Consider the following 26,938-nt stretch of genomic DNA (forward strand, 5'->3'; position numbering starts at 1 on the left):
TAATGAAACTGGGTTTACGGTGGAAGCTGGTTAGAAATTTTGACTTGAGCTTGAGTTGCTCGTTATCTTTCTGAAACTGAGCTGATGTGTTCGATAATTTTGCTGAGGCACAGCATGGAGATTACGGAGGAGGTTTGCCTTAGCTCAGTTCGGCCTTGGCCAAGGCAACAGCCGATAGCCCTTCCAACATTTGTGGAAATTTCTGACAAAACGGGCCAGAATTCGCGGGAGGCGATACTTCGAATGACCAACAAAAAGGGTAGGTTCCGTTTTTTTCCCCCGAGTGCCTGAGCTAAAATAATCAGGAACGCTATAGGAGCACGATCATATAGGACGCGGTTAAAACCCGCTATGTATGTTGTACGTATATGAGTGGTTCCATCCCCGTCGCTGTCGGGCTTTTGCGACGACTACCGTATTTGAATAGCGATATATTCCATGGGCATGACTATAGTGTCACTTTCCAGCATATATTACCGCGATAAGGACGTACGAGTGACTCTTTCGCGGTCTGATTGTTTGTAAGCAACATCTCGATTTTTTGCTCTTTCTTTGTTCTTTTTGTGATGTGAAAATGTTTAGTATAGTCGAAGCGCTCCATTTGCACTGCGCTTTCTTTCTTTTTTTTTTTTTTTTTCAGCGCCGGCAATGGAAAAATTCAGTCCCCACTGTAAGGCTCATCAGGATACTTTTGCCAAATAGACGTCTACCCGAGAAACGTCACTATGACGTTGGTAGACAGACTGAAACCGAAACAAATCGGAAGGGGAGGGCTGGGTTCCACGAACGGGCACTTGTTCGCTGCCTCCTATTGAAAGAAAAGTAGGACCGAAGGTCGCGTCCCTTTCGTAATCCCCTCAAGATCGTAGCTCTCGTGCGCGACCGGCCCTAGCTTAGGGCGTAGTTCAAGTCAACCAAATAGGTGGCGCTGTCGAACACAGTGGCGTCATTTGTTTACAAACAAGGATAGGTCCATTGCCATACGAGAATGGGTGCACGGTTTCGCCCCCAGTATTCAAGCACCCCTATCATAGTGTTATGGCGTGTTCGACGATAGAGCAACAGGGCAGAATAAACGTAACGTGTCCAGCATGCACATCCCCTGAAAGAAAAAATAAAAATTATCCAGTTTACACATATGTGCTGTATACGACGCATACGTAGAGGGTTACTTTCGTGGTACATAAATGTTCTGCTCCACTCTGAATCCTCAAACAAAAAAAGTAAAATAATAACAACAATAATTGGGAGTACATTTACACGCACAGGGTAAGTCCACCGACATTTGTCCAAAAGAACAAAAAATATATCTCGGTTCCAGTGAGCATGATATAAACATACAATTATGAGATGATGTTGATGAATTATAATATAATGAATATGAGCAACACTGCCCAAAACAAAAAACATTGTTTGTCAGTTCGCTGCCTGTGTGTGTTTCGTGCCTTTGTTTCTGCCCAGCACGGGGTTTTGTCACCTACCAAACAGTCCAAGTTTTAACCCTCTTCAGAGCTATAGATACTTACGTTGATTGCCATATTTCGTGCTAGAATTAAGCACAGACAATCAGCAGAACCTGCGCCTTAATTTCAACACAAAATGGGCCGAGAGAAAATACCTTCACATGTGCCACATGCGAAGGTATTTTCTCTCGGCCAATTTTGCCTTCCTTACCTTTTTTGCCATTTTCAGTATACAAAAAAGTAAAAAAAAAAAAAAGGCAAGGTCTTGGTGTTTTTTAGGTCCGAAAAACGAAGGTCCTTTTTTGGCACAGGTTTTGCTCTAAAATTAAAGCGCAGGTCCTGTTTATTATCTATGCCTAATTTTAGCTCGATTTGAACACTTTTATTTTTTTTGCCAAAAATGAAAAAAAAGGTAAGCCTAACCTCTTGGTGTTTTTTAGGTCCGAAAAACGCAGGTCCTTTTTTGGCACTGGTTTTGCTCTCAAATTAAAGCGCAGGTCCTGTTTATTACCTATGCCTAATTTTAGCTCGATTTGAACACTTTTATTTTTTTGCCAAAAATGGAAAAAAAGGTAAGTCTCTTGGTGTTTTTTTAGGTCCAAAAAAAAACAAGGTCCTTTTTCGGTACAGGTTTTGCTCTAAAGTGAAAGCGCAGGTCCTGTTTATTATCTATGCCTAATTTTAGCTCGATTTGAACACTTTTATTTTTTTGCCAAAAATGGAAAAAAAGGTAAGCCTAACCTCTTGGTGTTTTTTAGGTCCGAAAAACGAAGGTCCTTTTTTGGCACAGGTTTTGCTCTCAAATTAAAGCGCAGGTCCTGTTTATTATCTATGCCTAATTTTAGCTCGATTTGAACACTTATTTTTTTGCCAAAAATGGAAAAAAAGGTAAGCCTAACCTCTTGGTGTTTTTTAGGTCCGAAAAACGAAGGTCCTTTTTTGGCACAGGTTTTGCTCTCAAATTAAAGCGCAGGTCCTGTTTATTATCTATGCCTAATTTTAGCTCGATTTGAACACTTTTATTTTTTTGCCAAAAATGGAAAAAAAGGTAAGCCTAACCTCTTGGTGTTTTTTAGGTCCGAAAAACGAAGGTCCTTTTTTGGCACTGGTTTTGCTCTCAAATTAAAGTGCAGGTCCTGTTTATTACCTATGCCTAATTTTAGCTCGATTTGAACACTTTTATTTTTTTGCCAAAAATGGAAAAAAAGGTAAGTCTCTTGGTGTTTTTTTAGGTAAAAAAAAAAAAAAAAACGAAGGTCCTTTTTTGGTACAGGTTTTGCTCTAAAGTGAAAGCGCAGGTCCAGTTTATTATCTGTGCTTAATTTTTGCTAGATTTTTGCCAAAAATGGAAAAAAAAGAAGGGAAGCCTACTGAACAGCATCTGTCAGAGTACGTATCTCAGACAGAGAGCTAGCACTGACGTTCATAGGATATTTTTTCCAAGGGGGGAGGAGGGGGGGGACAAGGAGTTTAACCAACACTAGGTAACAGAACAACAATTGAAACCGCTCATATGCAGCGAAGTTCACATTATTGAGGACATCCGAGGAAAATCGTTATGACCAGTGTGTAGTAAGAGGACACTTTCCACAAGTGACCTTGGAGCTCCAGTTGGGGGGGGGGGGGAGTGCCCCTCTCTCAGTATGCCCATGAAAGAGACTCTCTGAATGCTGACTCTCACTGAACGGTTGTGTCAACCATTTCGATGATTATCATGATCTAGTAAGATAATAGTGCCACCACTAACTGAAGCTAGTGCATTCAGAATCCTACCTAATAGTTAATGGCAATCTACGTGCCTTACATTGTATTCTGCCAAAATATATTTTTTATTCTATGTGACGTAGAAGCGTCAAAATTAATCGCTGCGCTTGAGAAGTACGATGTCACAATGTGCACGGTCTGCTTGGCAACACTGCTTTGTCAAGGTCCTCACCAGAGCAGCTGGCACTCAGCCTTCCAACGTTGGGTGGAGAACGGGAAAATGTGTCCGTGAAGGTCTGGGCTGTCAGGAGCTACATAAACCCTGTTCCTCCAGGACGACATGACGAAGCACTTGTTACAGAAGTTTACGGACATGCAAGCAGTGTCCCTTCCGTACCTTGCCCTCTGTGTGGCACAGTTGCGGTCGGCGGAAGCAGAGTAGTGAGTGAGAGGCGATAGTGTGCTCCTTCACCCTCTCACATTGGGGGTAAAGGAAATACGTGTCTCCGAAGATGCACAATGAAAAAGAAAAAAAGGTGTCCCTTTACGAATTTTTTGCGATCTATTGAACAGATTTTCGTCCTGAAAACGGCTGCAGTATCAGGTGACCAAATGGACCAGATGTTCTCATTGGGACCTTTTTGTAGCTTTTATAATTAAAAAGTTAATTGAAAGTTAATTAAGACGTTGTCTTAGGAGTTTGCTAATGCCCTCCTTCAGGCTATGCTACAATGCAATTGATTTCATCTTGGAAAAAGTGATATATATATATTTTTAAAGAATATGTTCACATTTAGCTGGGACACCCCGTATATATAACAGTATAACCTCAAACAATAATTTAATTAAAAAACGCTAATGTTAATACAGTAGTATATTAATCAACAGGGCGGGTAATTTATGGCAGCGTATTGTCTGCACAAGAGAACTAAAATTATGGCGGCTTCGTTCGTAAAGTCGCTTCTCAGGTGAAGGCACTCCACAATTTGCAAAGGCGCTAACAACAACTTTATTTATATTTATTTGCAAAGGCTCTGTTTATCATATTGATATCTGTTTTCGAGCAAATGCAAAATGCAATGTGCACAAGCTTTCTTCGCTGGTTCACATATATGTTTTTGTGAATATGGACTTTTGTAATATACCGATCTATTACATAATTTTTATAAAAGAGCCATGAGAGCAGCATATATGTCGTTTTTGCAGTTGAGTTCTACGACAAGGCTGACATCCTCTCAAAGCAAGCATGCAACCAGAAGGTAACTAATTACCTAAAACTCATTAATGAACACTTTAATTAGGGGATTTGGGGCAAAAGTAGGAGATCAGAATGAGAGAGCATCCTAGTTGAAAGCTGTTTGCAGTTTTAAAAATCGTGAAACACGCATGTGTGTTTCAGGATCCACCCCTGAATTTTGATATGCAAATGGGCCAAAACTGCAGCGACCTGGAACGCAGGGGTCTGTCTCTGTCATCTCAGGCCTCTGTCATCTCCCCAGAAAAGCCTCGTCGGTGAAGGTGAGGCGCTTCCCAGGTGCATGTTTTTCAGTTTCAGTTCATTTGCATATGAAAATTCGGGGCTGGATATCTTAATGCAGGTGCGTGTTGCAGTATTTTTTAAATGTGGAATGGCTTTCAACTAGGATAGCCTCTCAATCTGCTATCCCGCTTTTGCTCGATATCCCCTAATTAGAGAGTTAATTAATGAAGTTTAGGTAATTAGTCATCTTGTAGCTGTATACTTTCTTCGAGATGTCAACCTGGCTGTAGAATTCAACTGCAAAAATGACATCTATGCTGCTCTCATGGCTCTTTAATAAAACATCTGTAACGGATAAAAAAACACCCGTATATGTGCAAGTAAGGGTAATGCGACATGGGCAAAAGTTCAAAATTAGATTAGTAACATATTGCAATTTATTGGCATTGTTAGTTATAAATACAATGGGCATTGTATAACTAACAACCTCCTTAAACTGCAATTCTAATAGTATTCCAATTTATGTTTAACTTACACCCAAGTCTCGTTTACCTTAATTGTGTATTACTTAGTGATCATCCGTGGGAACTTTTAGATCACACATACAACTTTCGAGAATATGCATGAGTAAACACAAGTCTAGGCTAACTTCAGAGAGGATCTCAACGAAACCGGAGCAATGACCGATCCACGAACCACAAGCACTTCTCCAAGCCTGGAAGGGATACGGCAGCTCAAGGTCACGTACACTGAGTCCGCCAATAGCCACTGTGGTAGTATACTCTGAAACTTGTTTTTCTAGTGCTCTAGCGAGAGTCCACCAGTTGCAACACACTGCAGTAGTTTCAGTATCACTGCATGCAGGTCACATGACTGCCCACAGTGAATGAGCTCAGCTGTATGACGATTTTGAATGGGGGGGAGAAGCTTAAGTCACGCAGGAAATACCTGGCTGGCAGCCAGATAGCCACACAGACAGTCATACTTTGGGCACGTTACGTGAACGAACTCTCTCATAAATGTCAACCACAGGGTCGCAACACTCCCGAATTGGCATGAAACAGAAAACAAGTTACTACAAAACTGCATTACGAGTCGCTGATCTGTAAAAAAATTCAGCGTCGATTTAGAGGTAAATGTAGGAGAAAAGTGTTAGCATTAAACGCCTTTTCCAGTGCATACTTGATTCTTGGCTATCCACTTCCGGTTCTCCAACTCCGGCCTATACTTGAATTCTGGTTCGACACTTTCATTTACTATAGGAAAGTCCATTTAGTTAACCTTTAATTACTGACGGTAACCGCAGGATACCCGAGGCAAAATTGAATTTCATTTAATTCCCTTTAATTACTCACAGTTCCCCTTTAACTGATGTTAATTACCTTTAGTCACATTAATTACCTTCGGTAACCTTTAATTTCATTTCATCTTTCACTTAGATATTCTCGCATTCATTACCTTTAAACTCAACTTTCTTGCTTTAGTTAATTACCTCTAATTACTTTCAATTACCCTTGCCTCTCACTGTTGATTACCTTGGACTACTTCAAATCATATACCCCCATTTACATTTACCCTTTTTTATCCCCTTTCCATGTCCATTTATACCTCTGCCTCGGTGAGGCTTCACCATCTCACACACGGACGGACGGACGGACACACACACGCATGCAAATACATACAGCTTTCTCCATTTTGACACTCCTGACTTTAACACATGCAGCATTAAAATGTTCATAACATCTAAAGTGCATATTTAAAGGTGATGGTTTTGATACCAGAATTGCAGAAGTACAAAAATGGTTGATGACTCTTTATAGTAGGTACTGTAGAGACCGTCTTATGGCTTCTTGATGGATAATGAAGACGAGGCAAATGCAAGCTTTGCATCTACTGAAACGTGACAATGTGTGGCACAAACACAAAAAATCAATGCACATTCTTCATTCATTCACTCGGGGTTTTCCTCATCTGCCAAATTCCGCAAACTGTGCTAGCCTTCGAGAATGTTCTTCACTCAGTGTCACACTCCTGGAAACATAGCAAAACGATACGATTAGCGACTACGAGAGAGAGGGGAAAAAAATTATAAATCACCTCAGATGTTTTCCAAATGTCGTGACAATCTGATAGATTCCAGAGATAACTGCAGATCCCAGTGCCTTCCTGAGTTGCACATCTCGACTGAGGACGATGCCAGGAGCGCGTCGAATGCCAGACGACCCTTTGTTATGTCTATCCAGGACCTGAATACCCCGGATAAGATGCTCGTTACTTACAGTTGCCATTATAACAACGAAGGCGACCTCAAAGTAGACATAAAAAAGGAGAGAGAGAGGTCGTTAAAGGAGCATGGAAGGCACCTCGAACAAGAAAGTACACAGCGGCAGCAACCTCCCCCAGGTCCTCCTGGGGTGTTGAGACATCAGATCATACGAGTACTTTTAATGGTTGCTGAGAGTAGTCTGCTACGACAAGGGAGCAAGGTGACAGTCGACTGCTCTGTGTCAGACACAGCACGGGAGGCACCATATAAGTACAAACGCAAAAAGAAATAAAGAAAAAGAGGGTGCACTCCTCACTATTGATTGGCTGAAGTGGCGTTGCAGACTGGCAACTGAGGGCAGAGGTCAGCGCTCGTGACTGCCGCTCGCTCACTCCGTGCTGAGCTCTCAGCTTTCTCACTCATGTTAACCTCTCCGCCTGCTCACTCACTCCCTGCCCAGCTCTTGGTTTTATTCACTCATTCCCCACATTGAGCATGCTCGTGAGAGAGCTTTGCTGAGGTATGGCTGAGGGAAGCTGCTTTTCTGAGCCGCGAGACAGAGAAAGTTTTCTTGAGCACCAGAATTGCGCACTGCAAATTTACAGATCTTTAGATCTGTAAGATCTTGGCAATTTACAGATCTTTAGAAAATTTACACATCCCTTATAAAATGCACAAGAGCCTCATTACCCACAAACCGGCTGGATGAACAGATAAAATACAAAAAAAATACGAAAAACGAATAACGAATAAAACGAAATACGAAAAAATAAAAATAACTCGCACAAGCCACGGCTAATACGCGTGAAATTACGATACTTGTAAAATTAAATGACGTGATGCGATGGGTAGGTAAAAAGAATGCGCAGAATAGAGAGTTTCTCCTCTGTGCACACACAACTCATGTATGATTAGAACAACACATGGTCAGATGGCTTGCTACCAGGACAGACTCTGACACAAGTACCCACTCACACTTTAGTAGCATATGTATCACACAATGGGCAATAAACTTCCAAACTTTCTAAGCACTTCTGTACTTCAACAAGAAAGACTTACAAAGGCATGCATGTGCAAGACAAAATCCTCACCTGGTCCAATTCAAGCAGAGCAGAGAGGGTATTGGACAGGGTGGTCTGCACCACTCCAAACTTGTCTTCCTTGTACGATGCACGTATGAGCAGACAAAAGCCTACATGAAAAGCAATTGTCACAAAGGAGCACAGGCTTTCTTCAACAATGCAAAGGTATAGTTGTACATTATATGCGATATGGGAATCAAGAGAGTTCCCACAGCAACTTCAGCATGGATGAAGGACTTCTCAAGGGGGTTACTGTTACTTCCACGACAATCATACAGTAACGTATGGTGGCTATGGGACTGCAAGGTCCAAAATCCAAGATCTTAGTAAAATGGTAGGAGACAACAAAGACTGTCGCTTCTATTGACGGAGTTCTGATACTGGCCAAGTAAAGAAAGCAATCTCATCTAGGTATTGTAAGTCCTCTCGCCTGGTATGGGTGTGTCCATGTCAGCCTGAATCGAAAGCATCACAGTACATAACTGTGACGCGGGTAGGATATTGTGCAAGACCATGGTGTTTTATGTGGGGCACTGCCCATGACTCCAGATACAACTTCAAGGAAAACAAAGAGGGCTCTACGGACATGGAAAACCGCATGTTTCTCAAGGCTTGTGTACTGCAAGGTGTCGAAGTCCTGCCGAAGCAGCAATTCTGTTTAAACACATTTAAGATGCATTACAACATCCATCTCACCATTACAACAATCAATTGTATGAGAAATAAATAAAGGTGCTGATGCTTAACAAGGTGCTCTAACATCTGGAACAGGAAATTCCCTACACGCACCTGCTTTTTTGCAACACCCCCCTTGAAATTTCTGAGGTTGCACATTACAGCTTTACTAACAATAGATATACACACTCGTACACATATCCCCCCTTTCCCCAGAGGTCAATTTCTGGGGAGTCATTGTTGTGAATAGCAGTTTTTTTTGCAGGTGTTAATTACTGCGCAAGATCATGAATGCGGCAGTACACATGCAATGAGAAGGTGAGAGTAACATTACACCATAAAGGTGACACTAGCAACAGGCTACATGCCATAGCAATAATTACTGTGTGTGTGTAAAACATTTTCTCACAAGACTATGCAAAAATAAGTTGACGTGGATTAACATGTCTTCAGGCTCCCCAAATGCTTATGCAGTTCTGGTCAATTGAAAGTGTCAGCAGCACAGGGGCAGATCCAGACACTCGTTTAAGGGGGGGAGGGTTCTTTGTCGGAGCGTATACTGTGGCAGGGGAGAGAGGGAAATCCAATGTATAAACGCCCCAACCGCGACCCCGTGGCAGCCATACGTCTAAACATTACCATGCTGTCAATATGCAGACTAGATATAATGTCTGACTTTTCTTCATATGAAGACGGATTGCAATGCTGGATAGACCAACACAACTTCCCTTCCACGGTACTGGCACTTGAAATTTTTATTGCATGGCACCTTTCTGTTGGTTGTCCTTCCAGAATAGGATTAGTGTCACCTTGAAGAGACCTAACTGACCTTATTTTGTCAACAATTTCCTGCAGTCTGTTTTAGTTACTTGTACAGCATGACACTGAATTATGTGCAGATTATTAAATTTCTTTTGAAAATTTTGCAGCTTACAACCGACATAAAATATTGGAGAAAGCATCAGTGCACTCGAGCGGGTCTTCACACACACATTTCACATTACCACTATCTTTAAATGCATCCATTAGGGCTCTGCAAATATTCTGATCTGTCGAATTCTTCAAGTGAATAATGAAATTCATGATTAAATAAATTCTGCACTCGAATCGAAGCAATGTCTCTCCCACACCAGATATATTTAAATATGTAGTTTGAAAGCTTAGAACCCTTTTCATTACATTACATGTTCCTCAGGCACACTTTCAGAACACACTTCAACTTGTGGATGCAAGGCAGAGATTGAACAATATTAAGATGATGAGCACCGAGAGGAAGAGAAGGGAAAGGGTGACAGGTGAGGGGCAGGAAAAGTGTGTTAGCATTGCATCAGTTTCATAACTGGGTAATGAACCGGGTAAGGAACAGGTTCTTTTGAGGCAATGTATAAAAGCACCCGTGTGTGTTCATTAAATCGCTATAAATCCGTCTCGTGTGAGTGTGACTTTTACATAATTTTGAGGACTCATCCTTTTCCTCATACTTGGCTTTTACCCTTTGAGGGTCGTCAGGTACCACCTCGGACCAAAAAAGTGACCACGGAGTTGTAAAAGGAATCAAGATAAATAAAATGTCCTACTACAAAGTTTACCAACCTTCCACAGCCCAAACAAGTGGCTGGCACTCGGCGAACAACTTTTTGCTCCTTGCTTCTGGCAAGTCCGCCGTGAAGTATGCCACCAACGGCTGCTTCCAGAGTTTCTCTACAAGCTAAGCAGAGAGCAGAGGAACAATGTAAAATGTGACCAGGAGAGCGTTGACCGTGTTACACTTTCTTGAGGGCTTCACATACTTTACAGCCCCATTAATGTGTTATGCAGCTGAACATTTAATTCATACACTAGCAGTGAATGTTTTAACTGCCAACTGAAATGGGCTTGGCACACTATATGATGCACGCATAGTACATTAGTTGCTATCAGTCGCTAGAACCGCCAGAACCACCAATTTTGAAAACAGCACCTTAGCCACACGATACTTTGGTATTTCAACTGTACTGAAGCACATTAAAAGGGCAGTTGCAGGCAGGTTAGGCTTGCCATATGTATCTACTACAACAAAACTACGTGCATTAAATTCTAATCATATGCGACATGAAGATATGCAAAGCACAGTACAGATGTGACTATTCCCATGAAAAAATTTAATGGATGTGTCGAGTCGCTCGTTCTGCTGTTCTCTTGCCCAAGCTCAGGCTTTTTCTAAAATTTGTTAGTTTGCAGTTTGTTTTTTATTTTATTATTTTTATAAGGAAGCAACGAGAACAGCATAGATGCCATTTTTGCAGGTGCTTTGTACGGCCAGATGGACATTCTGCCGGAGAGTGTGTTAACTCTCGCACTCTATTAGTCACTAGGTGACTACTACCCCTGCTACACGGGCTGGATTAATGTCATTTTCGTGAAGTGCACTCCTCCCAAGCAAGTGTCACTTTCACTTGCTTGCTACACCACTTAAGTAAGTGCCACTAAGCGCTGATTCTGTTCCAGAGAATGTTTTTCTTTGATTTAGAAGCACTTCCTGAAAATCTTCTTCCAACATTAAACAAAGTGACCTCAAACACATGTGCCACAATAAAAATGGCCGCCGCCAAATTGCCGAGACTGCAAAGTTTTCACAGGCTGTTAATGTGAGTAAGTACACAATTTTTTTTTTTGCATAATGTCACCCAATACTAAAATCAAACAAACACGCTTTTGAAAATACCTGGTTAAAAATAGTGTTGTTGTTGTTGGGGCTCCTCGCTTTTTGTCAATATTTTTACCTGCACCTCAAATCCTGCCGTCGAGGCTACGCACTTGGTCTGCTGAAGTGAGGTGAGTTTGGGGAGCTCACTAAATCGTCAGAGCACTCTCGCCCGAGTGTCATAAAAGATGCCACGTGACAGCATAAGAATGACACTATGTGCAAGTGTCACTCGGTGAAAGTGACACTAAATTAGCCTACCTGGCGGGGGTATAAATACCTAAAATTCGATGGAGGAATACCCCGAGATGCGGAACAGAGAAGAACACGACACGACTCAAGTTGTGTTTGAACCACGACCTACTAGATTATAACGACCACGTCATATGCACACCCTTCCCAGCCCCGCATTTGGAAGCTAGTGGTGGCGCCACTCATCGACCCGGCTATTGCTTCCTCAATTTTTGCAGTACTTTGTACTTCAGCTTACCTCAGTATTTTTGTACAGGCGGTGGTGAGAGATTCTTCTTCCTAAAGTTGATTATCATCATCATTCTACGAGTTTTCATAGGAACAGTTGCTGTCGTCTGCTACGGTAATCGTACGTCCACTTCTGCACGTTCAAAATTCAAATTCCCATTGTCCAATCATAATGTAGATCTCGCGAGCCGACGTGTAGTGCCCCTAGCGGATCGTGCGGACGGGCTCCTCACACAGAGTTGGCAGGTTATGACGTGGTCGTTATAATCTACTAGGTCGTCGTTTGAACTTGTGTTGTGTCATCTTCTTAACCGTTCCATGTTAGCAAATGGTTTCCATAAGAAAAGCCACCTGTAGGAATTGTCCTAAACTAGGAAAAGCAAGGTGCAACATATGTACCATAGCGAATAGGCTCTGCGCAGGTGGTTCAGGCTTCATGGGAGAAAATGGGCCAGGTGTTCCAGACCCTGTAATGCAATGTGTGCCTACAAAGACAGTAGAAGCTGAATAAATGTCACACAATGAACACTGTCTTAAGAAAGAATAAAGAAGAGCCCTTTGCCATACCCCATTCTGGAGCCAGTTTTCGGAACCGGACAGTCTGGTCTCGCGACGGAGTTCCCACTGACGCTGGTGCTATTGGGGTTGAAGGAATGGTTACTAAACCTGTAGCCCCATTTCTACGTACAAGATACCACTACAGTGAACGCTGTATTACATGCTATGGCACAGTGGTACCGTGCTCAGAATTTGCAGACTGAGGCAGAGCGCTATGCTCATCATTTCATGATGGAACACCAGAAAATAAACGGTAGTCATGAGGCATTACTAATAGAGCCTCGTGTTTTTAGGCTAAACCCAGTGATATGCATAATCGCCACTTGGGGTAAAACCCAAAAGAGCCTGAAAAGGGCCCTACGAAAGTATGAATCCAGAGCACCAATCCAGGCACTGGGGAACGCTAAGCACTGCACACTGAGCGCGGCCGTTCTGCATCCCATGTTAATCTGAAACGTTTGCAAGCACTTTTTTTTTTTCAAGCGTGTGTTTGTCTTCTACTACTTTTTTTGTGTGTGTCTTTACAGCTGGTTTCCTTCCACTTATTTTCCTCGAGGAAATTTCTATTTCCAACTGGCATCGCCCTATTTCACCCTATCTTGCAACTCCCAAACTCCCAAAATAAAACCAGATTTTGAATCTCCCAGCTCAATTGTCATGTAACCTTTATTTACAGAAAATACGACAGCTGAATCAGTGTGCAGTAGTGACCCTTATCATTAGAGAGTTTTAGAGTAGTGGACGCAGGAGCTTTGCGTGCACGAGAAACAGCATCACTGCAACTGCGCATGCCCTGAACGTAAACTCAGCTTTTGCATTTTGCACTAGCTCTCTATTTATGGGAAACTGCAGGGTCACACCATTTGCAGCTCTGCGATGCTCTCACCGCCGACGAGAAACTGCGCGAGCATTCCGTCGTTTGCTAAACGTCGCCAAGTAGTTCACAAGAAAACCACGAGTCGTTTTGCGATAGCATATATTTTTATAATGAACAACAAAGTATGTTTAGAAAAAGCGATTCCTCTGTGTTTTTGATTTTCTATTCCTTTTTTAAGCCTTCATTTGCACTGTGCGGACAGGCCTGTTGGGTCCGATATAGCATTTATATTTTGCATTTACGTTTCCAATGAACACTATTCTATAACTCCTTATTGACTCTTATTGGCTTCAGGTTGTGACGGGGCAATGGGGAAAATCATTGCAATACAGTTTAGAAAGTTTATAGTCATCCCATGTACAGTCAACAGTAAAACCGTTATGGCTATTGAGCACTTTGTTGCTGTTGTTCGCACATGTAAATTGCACATCTATGGGTGGAACTTACTTATCAGTGCTCCCCTCTAGCAGTGAGTTGTGAAGCTTGTACATTAAGAACATTCCGTACTCACCCTTGGCAGGAGGTGAAGACTGAGGTGGCTGGATAGCAGTCACCAGGGACTTGGTGAATTCACGAATGAGAGCGAGGCATTCGCCAGAAAATGCATTCCAGTGTAGCGGGTGGCCACCTGTTGACATTTTGTCAGAAAATAGACACTGTAGATTTCAGGTCTTGGGAAGTCCACTTCCCTCAACACATAAAATCTGTTTTTCTTTTTTTTATTCCAAGTTAGCACCACGAAGCAACTGTGGCTATGAGCAGTGCACAGACGTGGACAGATGGAAACAGGACAGCAGGAAGGAGTGGGGGACAGGGGTGTTAGTATGCGTCCTGGGCCGACCTCATGGGCACCTGTGCCGACATTCGTCCGAAAAGTCTTCGGAAAACCCAAGGAAGACCTTAAACAGCACACCCACCCACCACCTCCCAGTCTTCAGCACGACCTTGCCTACCACCACCAAGCGGGACGCGTCAGCCCGCTCGGCCACGCCGCTGGTGAAATGTGTTTCTGCTAGCCATTTTCCTACTAGCACGTTTTACTTTTTAAAAGGGTCCCTTGTACTTAGCTTGTGGGACTTTTGATTTGATTTTACGGATTTCTGGTACATGGTTACGAATTCCACCTCGCTAACCGGAAATGTTGGCAGTTTTAGATTCGATCAAATAATTTGTCAGACCAAACGCAAAAACTTTTATGTGCTCGGAAACTAAAGCTCACGTAAGAACATCGAGGCAAGCAAAATACTGTATCCTAAATAATGCATCAGAAGGAAGAGTTACCTGGACTACTGACAGAAAATATCTGCGCCCTTCTCTGCGGAGAATGTTCTGCGAGGAACCGAAAATCCAGGAATCCCAGGCACTTTCAGGGAAGAAACGAGAAAGGGAACAAAAACTTATCGGAGAAGACACACCGAGAATTAACCGACAGCATACTATCTACGGTGGATCAGCAGCAATAAAGAGCCGCAAATAAAGAGCCAAGACACACCTGAAGGAGCGGGCTGTTTTTGCAACGCAAAACGTTTATCAACTGCTGCGGCTGTTCTTCTTTAAATGTGGCTTCCACTGGAAACTGCAGCCTCTGCATAAAATTTACATATTTTTCTCGGTTAAGAAAGCTATAAACATGTACGGAACGGTCGGTATTTATGTCAGTGATACAGGTACACCTACGAGACAGAAAACGAGTTTTTCTACATCAAATTTGCGCACTTGCATGTGGCAGCTCACATGTTCCTAGCTCACCCATACCGTGCACATGTTCGGTCAGAAAGAGCACAGACTATGTTTCATGCGGTTCCCTTGTAGGAAGCAGGTCAAGAAGAACATGACAGACAATTTCCTGTTTGTGAGTGAAAAGAAAACAAGCTGGAAGCGTGCATTTCTTTTCCTTTGTGGTTCCGACTTGCTTTGTTTCGTCGCACAAATTTCGGACTGCACGAACATTTTCTATATGACTCAGGTACATTTGAGTCTTGGGGGTTCTACTGTGTCTCAGTACAACATGTGCACATAAGTAGCTGACCAATCGCATGCTCACCTCTGTAAAGAAGATATTCCGCAGTGTAACAGTCAGCTCACAAGCGAAGCGAAGCACAGCTGCTGTCCACCACGCAGCCCAGAATAGCTTGAAGTTCAAAAGCCCTCCGAGGCTTCTCAGCTGACTATCGTCCCTAAGTTAAAGACAACATCATTCGCCACTGTGGGCATTTCTTCTGCAGCATACAAAAAGAAATAAAAGAAGGAAAGAAAAAAATGACAAACTGTTACCCAGCATGTAATCCGAGGCTTCTCACAATCCAGTTATGCGGGGCTGAGCCTTAAAAAGACACAAAATGTTCCCTCATTGACTGGAGATCATTGTTACACCTGCTGTCGGTATCTACGAAGGTACTAAATGTCAGTGGCAAAGTCAGCAACAGCTTTTGTATCTCCTGCAATTCTTGCGATTGCCAAAACTTGCTCTCAATTTTATTAAAAATGGTGAAACCTCATATATTGACCTCATTATCTCAGCATGACAAGCTAATATTTTTCACAAACAGTCAAAAATGGTGACAAGTGATGCATCCATCCAGAGATTCATCCTAGCTTACAAGACCTAGCTGTATTATACTGTATTACTAGCTGTAGACTAGCTGTATTATATACTGTGTCTTTCTGCCACATTTGATCACCATAAGTTCCACAATGTTTTGCACGCGACACAGAAGCAACTAAGCAGAAGCATCTATCAGTCGTAGCTTATCATGCAACAGCAGAACTACTGTGAAATTTCAGCTCGTTTTCGAGAAGATGTTCAGTATGTAAAGCAATAACTTCAGAATGCAATGTGTAAGTGCCTCTTTAACGACAGAGCAAGAGTGTTTCTTACCAAGGATGTAGTACAGCACATAGAATATGTAAATGTTTTTCAGTGCGTCGATAGTCGCCCTCCAAAGTAGAGAACCAACGTTCATCCGGACAAACTTGGATAGCTGCAATGATAGAGTGATGTGCAACAATCATGGACATAGCCATTATAAAAAATGCTGATACTATTTGTGAAAGCAAAGTGAAAGTGGTTTTTGCTGCAAGGTATCAAAAACACACGACGAACAAAAAAGCTCAGTAACCTGTATCACAGGAAAGGGCACGTAGCAACGTCCTCGTACAACGTAGGAGATGTGGAAAGCAATTGCTGTGAAGACGCCATGGAGCACAAGAAAGAAGTGAGCTTCATTCAGACACTGGCCGTCTCTGCGAGCAAAAATTAATAAATAAGATATGTAAACATTATGAGCGTAATTTTGCAAATGTCAGTTTTGGTGTTCATCAAAGAACGTCAGACGTTGCGCTCTCAAGCGTTGCGTTCCAACTCCTGACAACAAAATGGGACAATTCACCCTTCAGCTCCGCAAGGCACGACCAGTTCTCCGAAAGGGCCACTTGACAATCCCAGGAACGCGCGAACAGCCGTGCCACCCAGTATGCCGTAGATGATAGTCTTGACTAAATTGTGAGGATTGACGCTGTGCCAAATCTGTCCAAGTCGTGTCGAGTGCACCACTGGTGACACTGTAAAACACGTTTCAGTCAGTAGCGTGCCAAAAATGTGCGTGCCACAGTTATAGGCTGTCTCGGGGTAAATGCTACAGTCATTTATGCACTTTACAGGATTTCTGCACCTAAGGCCCGAGATAAGGCGTCGTCTGCAAGAAACAAGCCTCAACCAAACACTGTGATTGTGAGTGATATTGTCCGTAAAAACAGGTGCGGCTCAACAACTACGCTTTGTAAGAAGACGATATCACTCAGAGTGCCTAGTGCTTGTACTAATGCGAGAAACAGACCGCTTCCTGTCGAGCTCCATCCGCGCATGAAGTGCAGAAACAGCTGTTAAGTTCATCTCTAGAACTCTGTATCTCTCACATATACCTTCGAAGAAGATAGCATGGTGAAATGCCAACAGCAGGGTCACCGATATCAGTGCAAAGTGGTAGCATAACCGTTGAACGCTCAAAAATGATGCAAACCAATCTACGAACAGGAAAAATAGAGAAGAAACAAATTAGTAAATGAATGTGCTAAAAGACACCTACATGCTCACAAGCTCACTAAAGCAAAGTCTTACCGAAAATTCCTGCAAAAGGATGCCAAATGCTCAAGTGCAAGACGATGATTGCGAAGGGTGTGAATAGTTCTTGAATTATCAGCAAGTACTTAATAAAGTTAAGACATCGCCAAAAATGCACCTGAAAACAAAGTAAGTGACAATGAACATTCTTATGTAGTATGTAATTACGTCGAAAATTCGTCAGATACGGCCGCCTTGCCCGCGTTTATGCTATTTTATTCTTCAAAGCGGTGCGGTTCACACAGACTAGTGAAATCGTACAGTGAACTATACAGGCTACTAAACATATACTGAAATATTGTTGAATGAATTTGAGTTCATATGACGAATAAACCGAGAAAAATCCTACCTCATTTTTGAACCATGCCTCGGTTTCGGTAGACATCACGAGAAGTTGTGCTTCCCGGGAACAATGTTGCTGGCTATGAATTATGTTTCTTCTGTAATCCCGTAATCCCCCCTCCACACGCCAAACAAAAACTGCACGCGGTAAAATAGGGACAGCATAAACTGCATGTTTGAAAGAAAGAACTGGCATATTTTTGTTGTTTTCTTGCGTTTCGTCAAATTGCTTGATAAATTACAAGCAGAACCATGAGCAGAATGGACCCACGCTTCAGTTTCGCGCGGGAAATTTGAAATGGCTCGAGACCGCGAGAGTTCGAACGTTACACGCAATAAGATTAATAACAAGTTTCAAAAGTGCAAGGTACAAGCGAGTACAAGGAAAACATGATCCTTCAATTTTTCTTTTTTTTCAATACTGAATAACTTCACCCCACATAACAAACAAACAACTTTATTTAACATGAACCGCGTTAACAAGCACTTCAAATCCGATGGGTGGAGTTTGTGGAACTCGTGAAATTTGTGCCATTTACAATGCTCATTCGTGTCACAACATGACTTAGATTAGAAGGTACTGAGCTTGGTACTACAGCTGGTGCACTTGGAGATGAAACTGATGGTGAAGTTGGATCGACATGTGCTTCATGGAAGAAGTACACCTGCAAATCAATTTGTAAGCACATTTGGAAACATTTGGTGATCATAACGTGTGGTTTCAAAAACGACACTACTGGGATGGTGTGAATGGTATGTGGTAAAGAGAGTTTCATTTCATTCCCAACACATTCCCGTGATGGATCCTCGAACTAAGCCCAACTGGGAACAAATGAGGCAATTGTATCGGTGCTAAACTTAATTTAGAAAATAAGAGTGAGGAGAAAGAGACAAGCTAATTCAAAGGTAAAATTGTTCCATTTGACCTCAAGGCAGCTGTAGATCCACACTTCAATAAAAAAGCAGCTGAAAGCAGGTGAAAGCAGCTGTTGAAAATGTTACTTCTGCAGTCTCTTCTTATAAAGGTACAACAGCGTACATCTTGAAGGTGTTTTCCGTGGGTGTACGACGTTCAAGGATATAGTACAAGAGGTCTGCATAATTTTCGCAGTTTCAGAGTGCAACGACACATAGCAGGCTTACCGGCATCACCACTACATTTCCACAAGCAGCACAACGAAAAGATTTAAATGAGAATGATGTCCAGAGTACTTGTAACTTTGCCGCGGTTACAGGCAACTTACCACGAATCCCAAGGCCAAAAGGGCGTGCATCAGGAGTACAAGGCTGATGGTTATCACTGCCATCTAAAAAGGCATTTAAAAAAATCAAATCAACTGTTAACTTGTAATTAATTAGAAAACATTCATAATATCCATTTATTAATTTTTATAATAAATAATTATTGAATTAATTTGATTTAGCTAATTATTGGCATTCGTCTTTCACTGCCCTGTTAGGAGTGTAAAAATTGATACCTTTCTTGTTTCCCCCCTAAGCGAAGGCCAGAGGGAAGAAATCAGCACAATTCCCGACATCAGTGCTCCAAAAATCATGAGCGTCCATCTTAGCCACGTCAGATGTACTGCCCACAAAATCTAGAGAAGATACAATGAAATATGGGTCAGTGGTTTATCCCGAATCACAAGCATGGAAAATAATTACAACGAAGATTACAAGATTTACAACGAAGTTCAATCCCAAATTGCGTGCAAAGCAATTAAAAAAGCAAATCTAAGTGCATTATAAATTCCACACAAAAGTAATACCGGAAGTGATTAATTGCTTATAATCTAATTAACTATAGTAATTGCGGTTACTTGTAACTCTTTGCTCTGCCAGGTCACCTATTGACACCACGAAGAATCCGTACGTCTCTAACCTTCTGTGAGGAAAAGAAGTAGCTTCTTCATATGCCTTCTGGCTTTTGGGGTGTAATTAATTGATTGTGGTGGGATTGTGATTAATTTGAGGTGTAATAAATGAATAAATAAAATACATAAATAATAAATACCACATACTAATGACCAGTGATGGCCAGTAGTTAACTACATGTAGTTAAACTACCTGATTGTAGCTAAAAAGTAGTTATCAACTACTTGCAGAAATGTAGTGTGCAACTACTAGTTAAACTACTATTTCGAGTAGTTAGGTTACTGCAGGCGCCAACTACTTCCGATTTTGCCGCAAGTTTTACGGCACGATTGTACTTCCAACTTTTACTTTGAGCTTCTTGTTTGATGAGAACGGAGGTGCAGTACAATTGTGCCGTGCATGTGTACTAAATCTTCACTTTTATCCCTGCTTGTGATTCATATTTAGGTGTCTAAGAACGCTATAGAATGGGATTGGTGTTGATGTACAACGTTTAGTAGTTATAGATGTAGTTAAACTACACTGCAGTAGTTAAAGAAGTAGTTTTAACTACCTCCCCTGAAAAGTAGTTGAACTACAAGTTAAACTACTCCATTGCAAAGTAGTTAGTAGTTATAGTTAAACTACTGTAGAAGTAGTTAGTGGCCATCACTGCTAATCACGCATTAAAATAAATTTACACCAAAAATAGAGCTCACAGATATTGGCACATAGATGGACAGAGAGTAGCCATAGAGGCAAAGCGTCTCTATGAGCGTGAAGCGGGTTTCAATGCTGCGGTACTTCAGCCCTGCCCACAGGATCAGAGGTACCAGGAAGATGTACAGCAAGATGGCGGACGAAGCGAAAGACACTGAAAGTAAAAGTAACATTCTTTCGTCACTTTACGTACTGGCTCAGCGAGTGACGTGTCACAAACCTCTACAGACAGGTTACCTCTTGTGTAGTCAGTATGCCAAAAATGCTTGGTCTCCCCAACAGACTCGAGGTAGTTTGCAACATTGCTGCTTACAGATGTGGTCACAATCAGCGTAACTCCTACCCATACTGGGCCTGTAATGTTTTTCAATAAAAATGTTTATCGTAAGAATCGAATACGACATCGTATATGGCTTACCATAAAGGTCAGGGTTAGGTTTGATGTGGTTTTCGAGGTAGGTGGAGCCAGAGCCCAAACGCGGCAGAGCAGACCACAGGACGCGGTCCAACACTTCCTTTGTGGTGACATCAAAAAGGCTTTGGTAGTAAGAGAATTCCCAGAAAGATGGGGGCTTCTTTTCTCTGTTTAAAAGCTGGAAAGTAATTTCGTTTCCATCATGTGTAAGCGACCAAGAAGTGAATGGTTTGTGGCACGTGGTATCAAGGATGTTCATGTAACAGCCAGGTAACGAGTTGAAATCATGCACCACAGATAAAACTTAAGGGATCGATTTCGGATTTTTTTCCACTGGTAGGATGCTTGCGTAGCTACATACGGCATGTGCCCGAGGGTAGAACTGCAACCACCTGGGATTTTTCAACATGCAACCGAAACCATAGTTCGAAGGCCCACACTGCTACTGTTCTCAACCTGGGTCGAACCCGCGATCTTGAGCTGAGCAAGCCAGTAAGCTACTGACTGAGCTACGAGGACAAGTGGAAGTTAATCTTCATCTTGGCTCAAAATAATTTTGCAAGCAGAAGGAATTGATTCAGATATGTTGAATTCTGAGAACTACAAAGACACCGTCTTCCCTTTCTTTCTTTCTTTTCGAGTAGAGGATGCATTGTTTTCGAGTTTTTTTTGCCAGTGCAGGGCCGACATTGGCCTGTCTTTATTATGTCAAGCTCTCAATAGCACGCCCGCAACACAAACCGCACAACGTCATTGTCACTGGTATGTAGATGTCATTGTAGCAAAAATAGTAAAAAGGGGATGAGTCGACCGATCCTCTTACTGCATACAGAGGCTCAATTACAGTTACACTTTGTTGTTACGTTCTTCTTTTTACCTCTTCGCTCTCTTCGTCGTCGTCATTCATTGCATCTCCAGAGAAACCAGTGAACACCTGCTGTGGCACTGCTCCAGTTCCCCCAATTTCACTATCTGTGAAGTCTGCTGAAAAACAATCGACAGTAGTCACAATAGAGTGGGAGTTTCACCAAAGTTTCATGAAATATAGCCCGCCCACGTCATCAGCTGTCGTCCGTAAACAACCAGACTGCGAACGAACCTTGAAACTGAAGATTTGCTTGTGCTTCGGATTGATCCGTCTGCAATGGTTATGTACGATCAGTCATTTGCCGTACACATTCCTCGACTGCGCTAAGCTACTAGATTAATTGAGAATTCTCGAATACTGTCAAAGGAGCAAACTGACATCCTGTGCTGACAGGTTGTTCAGCACGTCGCGAGCAAGTCTGCCTCGCGCAAAAGTAACATGTACTTTACGGAAGCGGACAGTTGAATTCACTTCAGTGTCAGCAGTTTGCCGAGTATTATTATTTACCTCGAGATCGATTATGCGCGCAGTGTTCGACGCAGCCATTTTGAAACATGAATTAGATGGATTTGAGATCGGCATACTTGTCCATGGCGATCGGATAGTTCGTGGTGCCCTCTGGTAGGCAGAATGGAGAAGGTGGAGGCAGTGGAGATCGTGCGGACGGGTGCGCGAGAAGTGTTGTGCGCGCAGTTTGAACGTCTGTAAAGGTCAGTGTATCTTTCTGCTTTTTAATACGACGGAATTGGATGAAGACGATGGGTAAAAAACACCAAACCCAATTTGACCACCAAATACAGTGCGACCGATGCCTCCGGTGGATGTATGTCGATGAGACACGCTTCCATTCCTTCGATGAAGCACAGCAGTCGGAAGAAAAGTTTACATGTATGATCTGCGAGAAATTCGAACTGCTTGAGGGAATCGCGAATGAACAGCGGGCACAGTTCGAAAACACCAGAAAAGAAACCAAAGCGCTAGAAGAGAAACTCAAAGCTGTGTCCGAGCAAAACGCGGAACAACTGAAACTGATTGAGCAATTGACCTCAAAAGTGAACACACTTGAGAAAGATAATGAGCAATTAAAAGCAGCCCTCCAAGCAACAGAAGAAGTGCTAGGTAACACCTTGGAAGTGAACCTAAATCGCCCAGAATTACGGGAAACTAACGAACAAGAAAATGGCGCCCGACCAATCTACGCCGAGAAAGTGAAAGCAGGTCAGGAAGCCACGAAAAGAAAGGAACAAAGTCCCCCCGGGGAAGCGTCCCAGATAGCCAACGGGGAAGACAGCCGTGACGCCCCCCCAAATAGGTCAATCCATAGGGAAGAACGACAGCAGCACACGACTCGGCGCGACAAGCAGACGAGTGTCTGGCTCATTGGGGACTCAAACGTAAACAGGGTGAAGAGCCCCTTACTCTATAACGTTCGACGGGACAAACGCTTCACAATCAGGGGATTCCCAGGAGCCACAGCACGTGACGTAGTGGATGAAATACGAAAGATCCCACAAAGCGAGGACGAAGAACAGATGATCATAGTGATGGCGGGCCTGAACGACATTCTGAACGGGAAAGAACCAGGGGAAATAATAAATACTATCATGGGCCATGTCGAGCAACAGAGCAATGATTACCAAAACATCTCTTTCGGAATCTGTTCACTCCCCTACGTCAGAGACAGGGGCCAGGACACCCGCGAAAGAATCCGAGAAGTTAACAACCAGCTAAGATCAGCGTGCCAGAACACACCAAGGGCAGTGTTCATCAACAGTTACCACGCCTTACGCGAAGTAAGGGACTCGGGCCTAGTCGACATCCACTTTTCCCCGGAAGGAAGTGACAGAGTGGCTCAACAGATCGCTGACAAAATAAAAGCTTTTTTAAGAATGGACCGGGACGAAGAGAGAGGTTACCGCTACAACCACTACCACCGGCGCCACTACCAGCGATGGCAACCCAACAGGTGGACCCATAATCTACCGCCGCCCGACCCAAGGTACCCCAGGTGGAGCCACCCGCCGACACTCTCGAAAGCACGGGACGATCGGTGGTTCTTCCACTCCCACTACTGAAACATAGGACGAACCCTCCACCCGACCACCGTAGTTCAACCGACCAACCAGCGGACACAACACAACTAAATGCGCACCACCCAACACCAAGAGCAATAACGCCACGCAAGCAGACCACTGCTGGCGATACAAGTAACACACTGCCTATAGACCCGGCTAATGACCATCTAGATCCACAGCAAAAAGGAAGAAACCGAAAACAGAGCAACCACACCCGCGAACAGAGGAGAACAAGTGACGCACAACAAAGGAGCACCCGGCAAAAACGAGCGAGAAGACGCAAGCAGCACATCCCCGCCACCCCTAGAGATATAAATCTGGCAACCCTTAACATCCAGGGTGGAAAAAAGCTAAAGTGGGAAGAATTGCAATACAATGGCATACAACAGAATATACTTGTGTATGCGATAACAGAATCTCACCTACGCAACGATGAAATCCCACTACTCAGTGACGAATGGCGATGGGTCGGCACAAATCGAAAAACGGGGGAGAAGAGAGGGGGTGGCGTCGGCCTCCTATATAGACGATCACTGGTGGATATTAAAGAGACCAAAATGTGCAAAGAACACATGTGGGCGGAATTTGCAACAAGAGATGGAATGACCTTCCTACTTGGAGTCACGTATATGGCAACTGGAAACGGCACCGACTCATGGAATGCAGATATATATGACTGCATACACCGAGATCTAGCAGAGAATGAACTCAGACACCCAGGAAGACGAACCATCTTAATGGGTGACTTTAACTGCCATTGTTTCGAACTGGATGGACACGATTCAGCACATCGCCTAAAAACTCTTGCGGAAATAAATCACCTCACTATACTGAACCTACAACCAGGATGCTATATGATAAAAAGACGTGGTCTCGTGGCCCGCAATCATCAACAATTGATTATATACTGGTCAATCCAGCTTGTCAGCCGCCAACAACCAAGGTACAACTAGTAATTGATGAAGATGGCAAGTTCAACTGTGGCAGCGATCACAACCAGCTCCGGCTGCAAATGAGTGTGACACCACAACACATCAACTCCCGAACGCACAAACACAGGCACCTCACAACTACGAAGAAACCAAGATGGAAGACCCAGGATGAGGACGCACTAAAGAAATTCGCCGAAGAAATGGAATTCAGGCTACCTGATGCTCCTGACGGAAGCTACGAGAACTTTATCAAACTGTTGGAAAGTGCAGCTATGCAAGCTGTGGGGAAAACTTCTCAAAGAAGAGCGAACAGGAAAAAGAGGACGCAGCCGTGGTTTGATGACGAAATCAAAGCAGCTATCCAAATGAGACAGAAACTCAACAGAACCTACAGAACGGCAAGAAAGAGAAATGAAAATTACATGGAAGCCGAGCAAGCGTACACCACCCAGAAATTAATAGTAAAAACCATGGTGGCGGAAAAGATTAAACAATTCCACGAACAAGTCATTTCAAAAATAAGGCAAGCCGGCCGGAAGGCGGGAGGGACTCTTTGGAGATACCTAGCCAACCTAGACGCGCAGCAGGAGACCGAACAAGCTGTAACAATATACGACGATGAACATAACATCATATCGTCCCCCGCAAAACTTGAGAGATACATCACGCAATACTTCATAAACCAACAACAGAACTTACTACAGAGAAGGAAGACAACAAGTGAACCGCCAACAACACCGGCTCCCGAAGAAAGATGCTCCATCCCGGAAATCGGCACGAAAGAATTAGAAGACTGCGTGAAACGACTAAAATCAGGGAAAGCAGCAGGACCCGACCAAATACCAAACGAATTTTTGAAAGCACTCCAACCCAAAACACTAGAGGCACTACGACATTGTTTCAACAGAATTGCTTCCACGGGTTGTATACCACTAGCATGGAAGGAAGCCACGGTGCGACTACTACACAAAGGCAAAAACAAACCCAAGGAGGACCTGAACTCTTACAGACCCATTGCTCTACAAAGCAACATATATAAGCTATTCGCATCGATACTAAACCACAGATTACAAAATGAATGCGACGAACAACTTAGCCAAGCACAAAACGGTTTCCGCCCATGTAGACGAGCAAGCGACAACATCTTCATCGTAACCCAACTAATCGAACTGCACCAGATACAGCGAAAGGACCTCTACCTAGCCCTATTAGACTTGGAGAAGGCGTACGACGCGGTACCGCACGACATGATCCAACCAAGAATGCGAACAGTGAAGGTATCTGAAGCGCTCACAACTCTAATTCAGGAAATCTATAGCGAACTATATAGTGAATACTCAATCGGGCCCTTTACCTCCAATAAAATCAAACAAGAAATCGGACTACGACAAGGCTGCCCCCTCTCCCCAACCATCTTTAACATCTTTATTAACGACCTCCTAAAGGACCTAGAAAACTCGAAGAAAGGAATCCAGCTAAGTACGAAAGGGGCCGACGGCACAACTGAAGATACAACACTGAGCTCGCTTGCCTTCGCCGACGACGTAATACTAATTGCAGACGATCCAACCCACCTCCAGGACCTGCTCGACATATGCACCAGCAAGGCAAGGGAGGACGGAATGAAGTTCAGCCTTGAGAAGAGCAGCGTAATGAAGTTTGGAGATCAGAGCGCGATGCCCACGTTCCACCTACAGGACTCGTAACTGTCTTACACTACTTCGTACAACTATCTAGGTGTGCTAATCGAAAACACGAAGGATTACCTCCGAGCACACGAAGAAACCTTACTTAGAAAAACAAACAAGAAAAAAGGACATTCCTGGCACATAGCACGTCACTCCTATCAGCCCTACAGCGTCGGCAGATTACACTGGAAAACCACAGCTGTCCCAGCAGCAACTTACGCCAATGAGGCAATCTGTTTAAGCAGACAAACAACAGAGCAACTAGATCGCCAGCAGCGCGAAATAGGAAGGTGGCTCCTGGGAGGCTCTTTCGCAACACCGAACCCTGCTATTGAGGGCGAACTCGGCTGGTCAACGTTCGAATATCGCGAAGCCAGGTCCAAGACGCGATATCTCGGCAGACTGATCCACGGACCGCGCCAATCTTATATGAGTCGCGTCTTTAGATACGTGCGTTATCTGGGGACGCGCACAAACTGGATCAAACGAATCACCCAGTTCGACAAAATCTATAGCCGCAACACGAAGCGAAACACCGCTAGATCAGAGCAACACTGGAACCGCATTATAAAGAAAGAAATGGACACCATTGAACAGGAGAAATGGCACACATCCTTAACAAAAAAACAAAGTTTAATGACATATGCTGAAAACAA

The 26,938-nt window shown here is 43.3% G+C and overlaps 2 protein-coding genes and 1 long non-coding RNA gene across 5 annotated transcripts; 1 reads left to right on the forward strand and 2 right to left on the reverse strand.

Annotated features, from left to right (window-relative positions):
* Positions 1-154: 154 nt before the first annotated feature.
* Positions 155-15,752, forward strand: LOC135391097 (uncharacterized). 2 transcript variants are annotated; one of them, XR_010421861.1, is made up of 4 exons: positions 155-259; positions 4,374-4,426; positions 4,567-4,685; positions 14,002-15,752. It is a non-coding gene; the product is annotated as an uncharacterized LOC135391097 (long non-coding RNA). The 2 variants fall into 2 exon arrangements; XR_010421860.1 differs by lacking the exon at positions 14,002-15,752 and having other exon boundaries at positions 4,567-8,914.
* On the reverse strand, positions 6,448-17,837 carry LOC135391096 (nucleoporin NDC1-like). The gene is made up of 17 exons (XM_064621193.1): positions 17,738-17,837; positions 17,386-17,506; positions 17,190-17,291; positions 16,658-16,829; positions 16,388-16,511; positions 16,147-16,249; positions 15,543-15,591; positions 15,313-15,445; positions 14,761-14,853; positions 14,550-14,631; positions 13,780-13,896; positions 12,401-12,469; positions 12,233-12,318; positions 10,264-10,378; positions 8,005-8,105; positions 6,745-6,893; positions 6,448-6,678 (listed from the first exon to the last, which is right to left on the reverse strand). Exons 1-17 carry the CDS (start codon positions 17,771-17,773, stop codon positions 6,615-6,617), a joined length of 1,716 nt encoding a protein of 571 aa, XP_064477263.1. The 5' UTR covers positions 17,774-17,837; the 3' UTR covers positions 6,448-6,614.
* Positions 17,838-18,171: 334 nt separating this feature from the next.
* On the reverse strand, positions 18,172-22,199 carry LOC135391100 (protein YIPF1-like). 2 transcript variants are annotated; one of them, XM_064621196.1, is made up of 9 exons: positions 22,095-22,199; positions 21,819-21,858; positions 21,597-21,703; positions 20,723-20,897; positions 20,542-20,658; positions 20,304-20,458; positions 19,209-19,328; positions 18,975-19,037; positions 18,172-18,395 (listed from the first exon to the last, which is right to left on the reverse strand). In XM_064621196.1, exons 1-9 carry the CDS (start codon positions 22,167-22,169, stop codon positions 18,219-18,221), a joined length of 1,029 nt encoding a protein of 342 aa, XP_064477266.1. In that variant the 5' UTR covers positions 22,170-22,199; the 3' UTR covers positions 18,172-18,218. The 2 variants fall into 2 exon arrangements, with proteins under 2 accessions (XP_064477266.1, XP_064477267.1); XM_064621197.1 differs by having other exon boundaries at positions 21,597-21,700; positions 22,095-22,198.
* Between the last annotated feature and the right edge of the window lie 4,739 nt (positions 22,200-26,938).

The sequence above is a fragment of the Ornithodoros turicata genome, chromosome 4 (assembly GCF_037126465.1).
Source record: "Ornithodoros turicata isolate Travis chromosome 4, ASM3712646v1, whole genome shotgun sequence".
NCBI classification, from domain to species: Eukaryota; Metazoa; Arthropoda; class Arachnida; order Ixodida; family Argasidae; genus Ornithodoros; species Ornithodoros turicata.

Coding starts and splice junctions, on each gene's coding strand:
- LOC135391096 (XM_064621193.1), bottom strand. CDS start 17,773: ATGTCTACCGAAACCGAGGCATGGTTCAAAAATGAG. Junction 17,292..17,385: donor TCCTTTTGCAGGAATTTTCG/GTAAGACTTTGC, acceptor TCCTGTTCGTAG/ATTGGTTTGCATCATTTTTG. Junction 15,592..16,146: donor TGTGCTGTACTACATCCTTG/GTAAGAAACACT, acceptor TGTCTTTTTAAG/GCTCAGCCCCGCATAACTGG.
- LOC135391100 (XM_064621196.1), bottom strand. CDS start 22,169: ATGCCGATCTCAAATCCATCTAATTCATGTTTCAAAATGGCTGCGTCG. Junction 21,704..21,818: donor AGCAAATCTTCAGTTTCAAG/GTTCGTTCGCAG, acceptor ATTGTTTTTCAG/CAGACTTCACAGATAGTGAA. Junction 20,659..20,722: donor ACCTAACCCTGACCTTTATG/GTAAGCCATATA, acceptor AAAACATTACAG/GCCCAGTATGGGTAGGAGTT.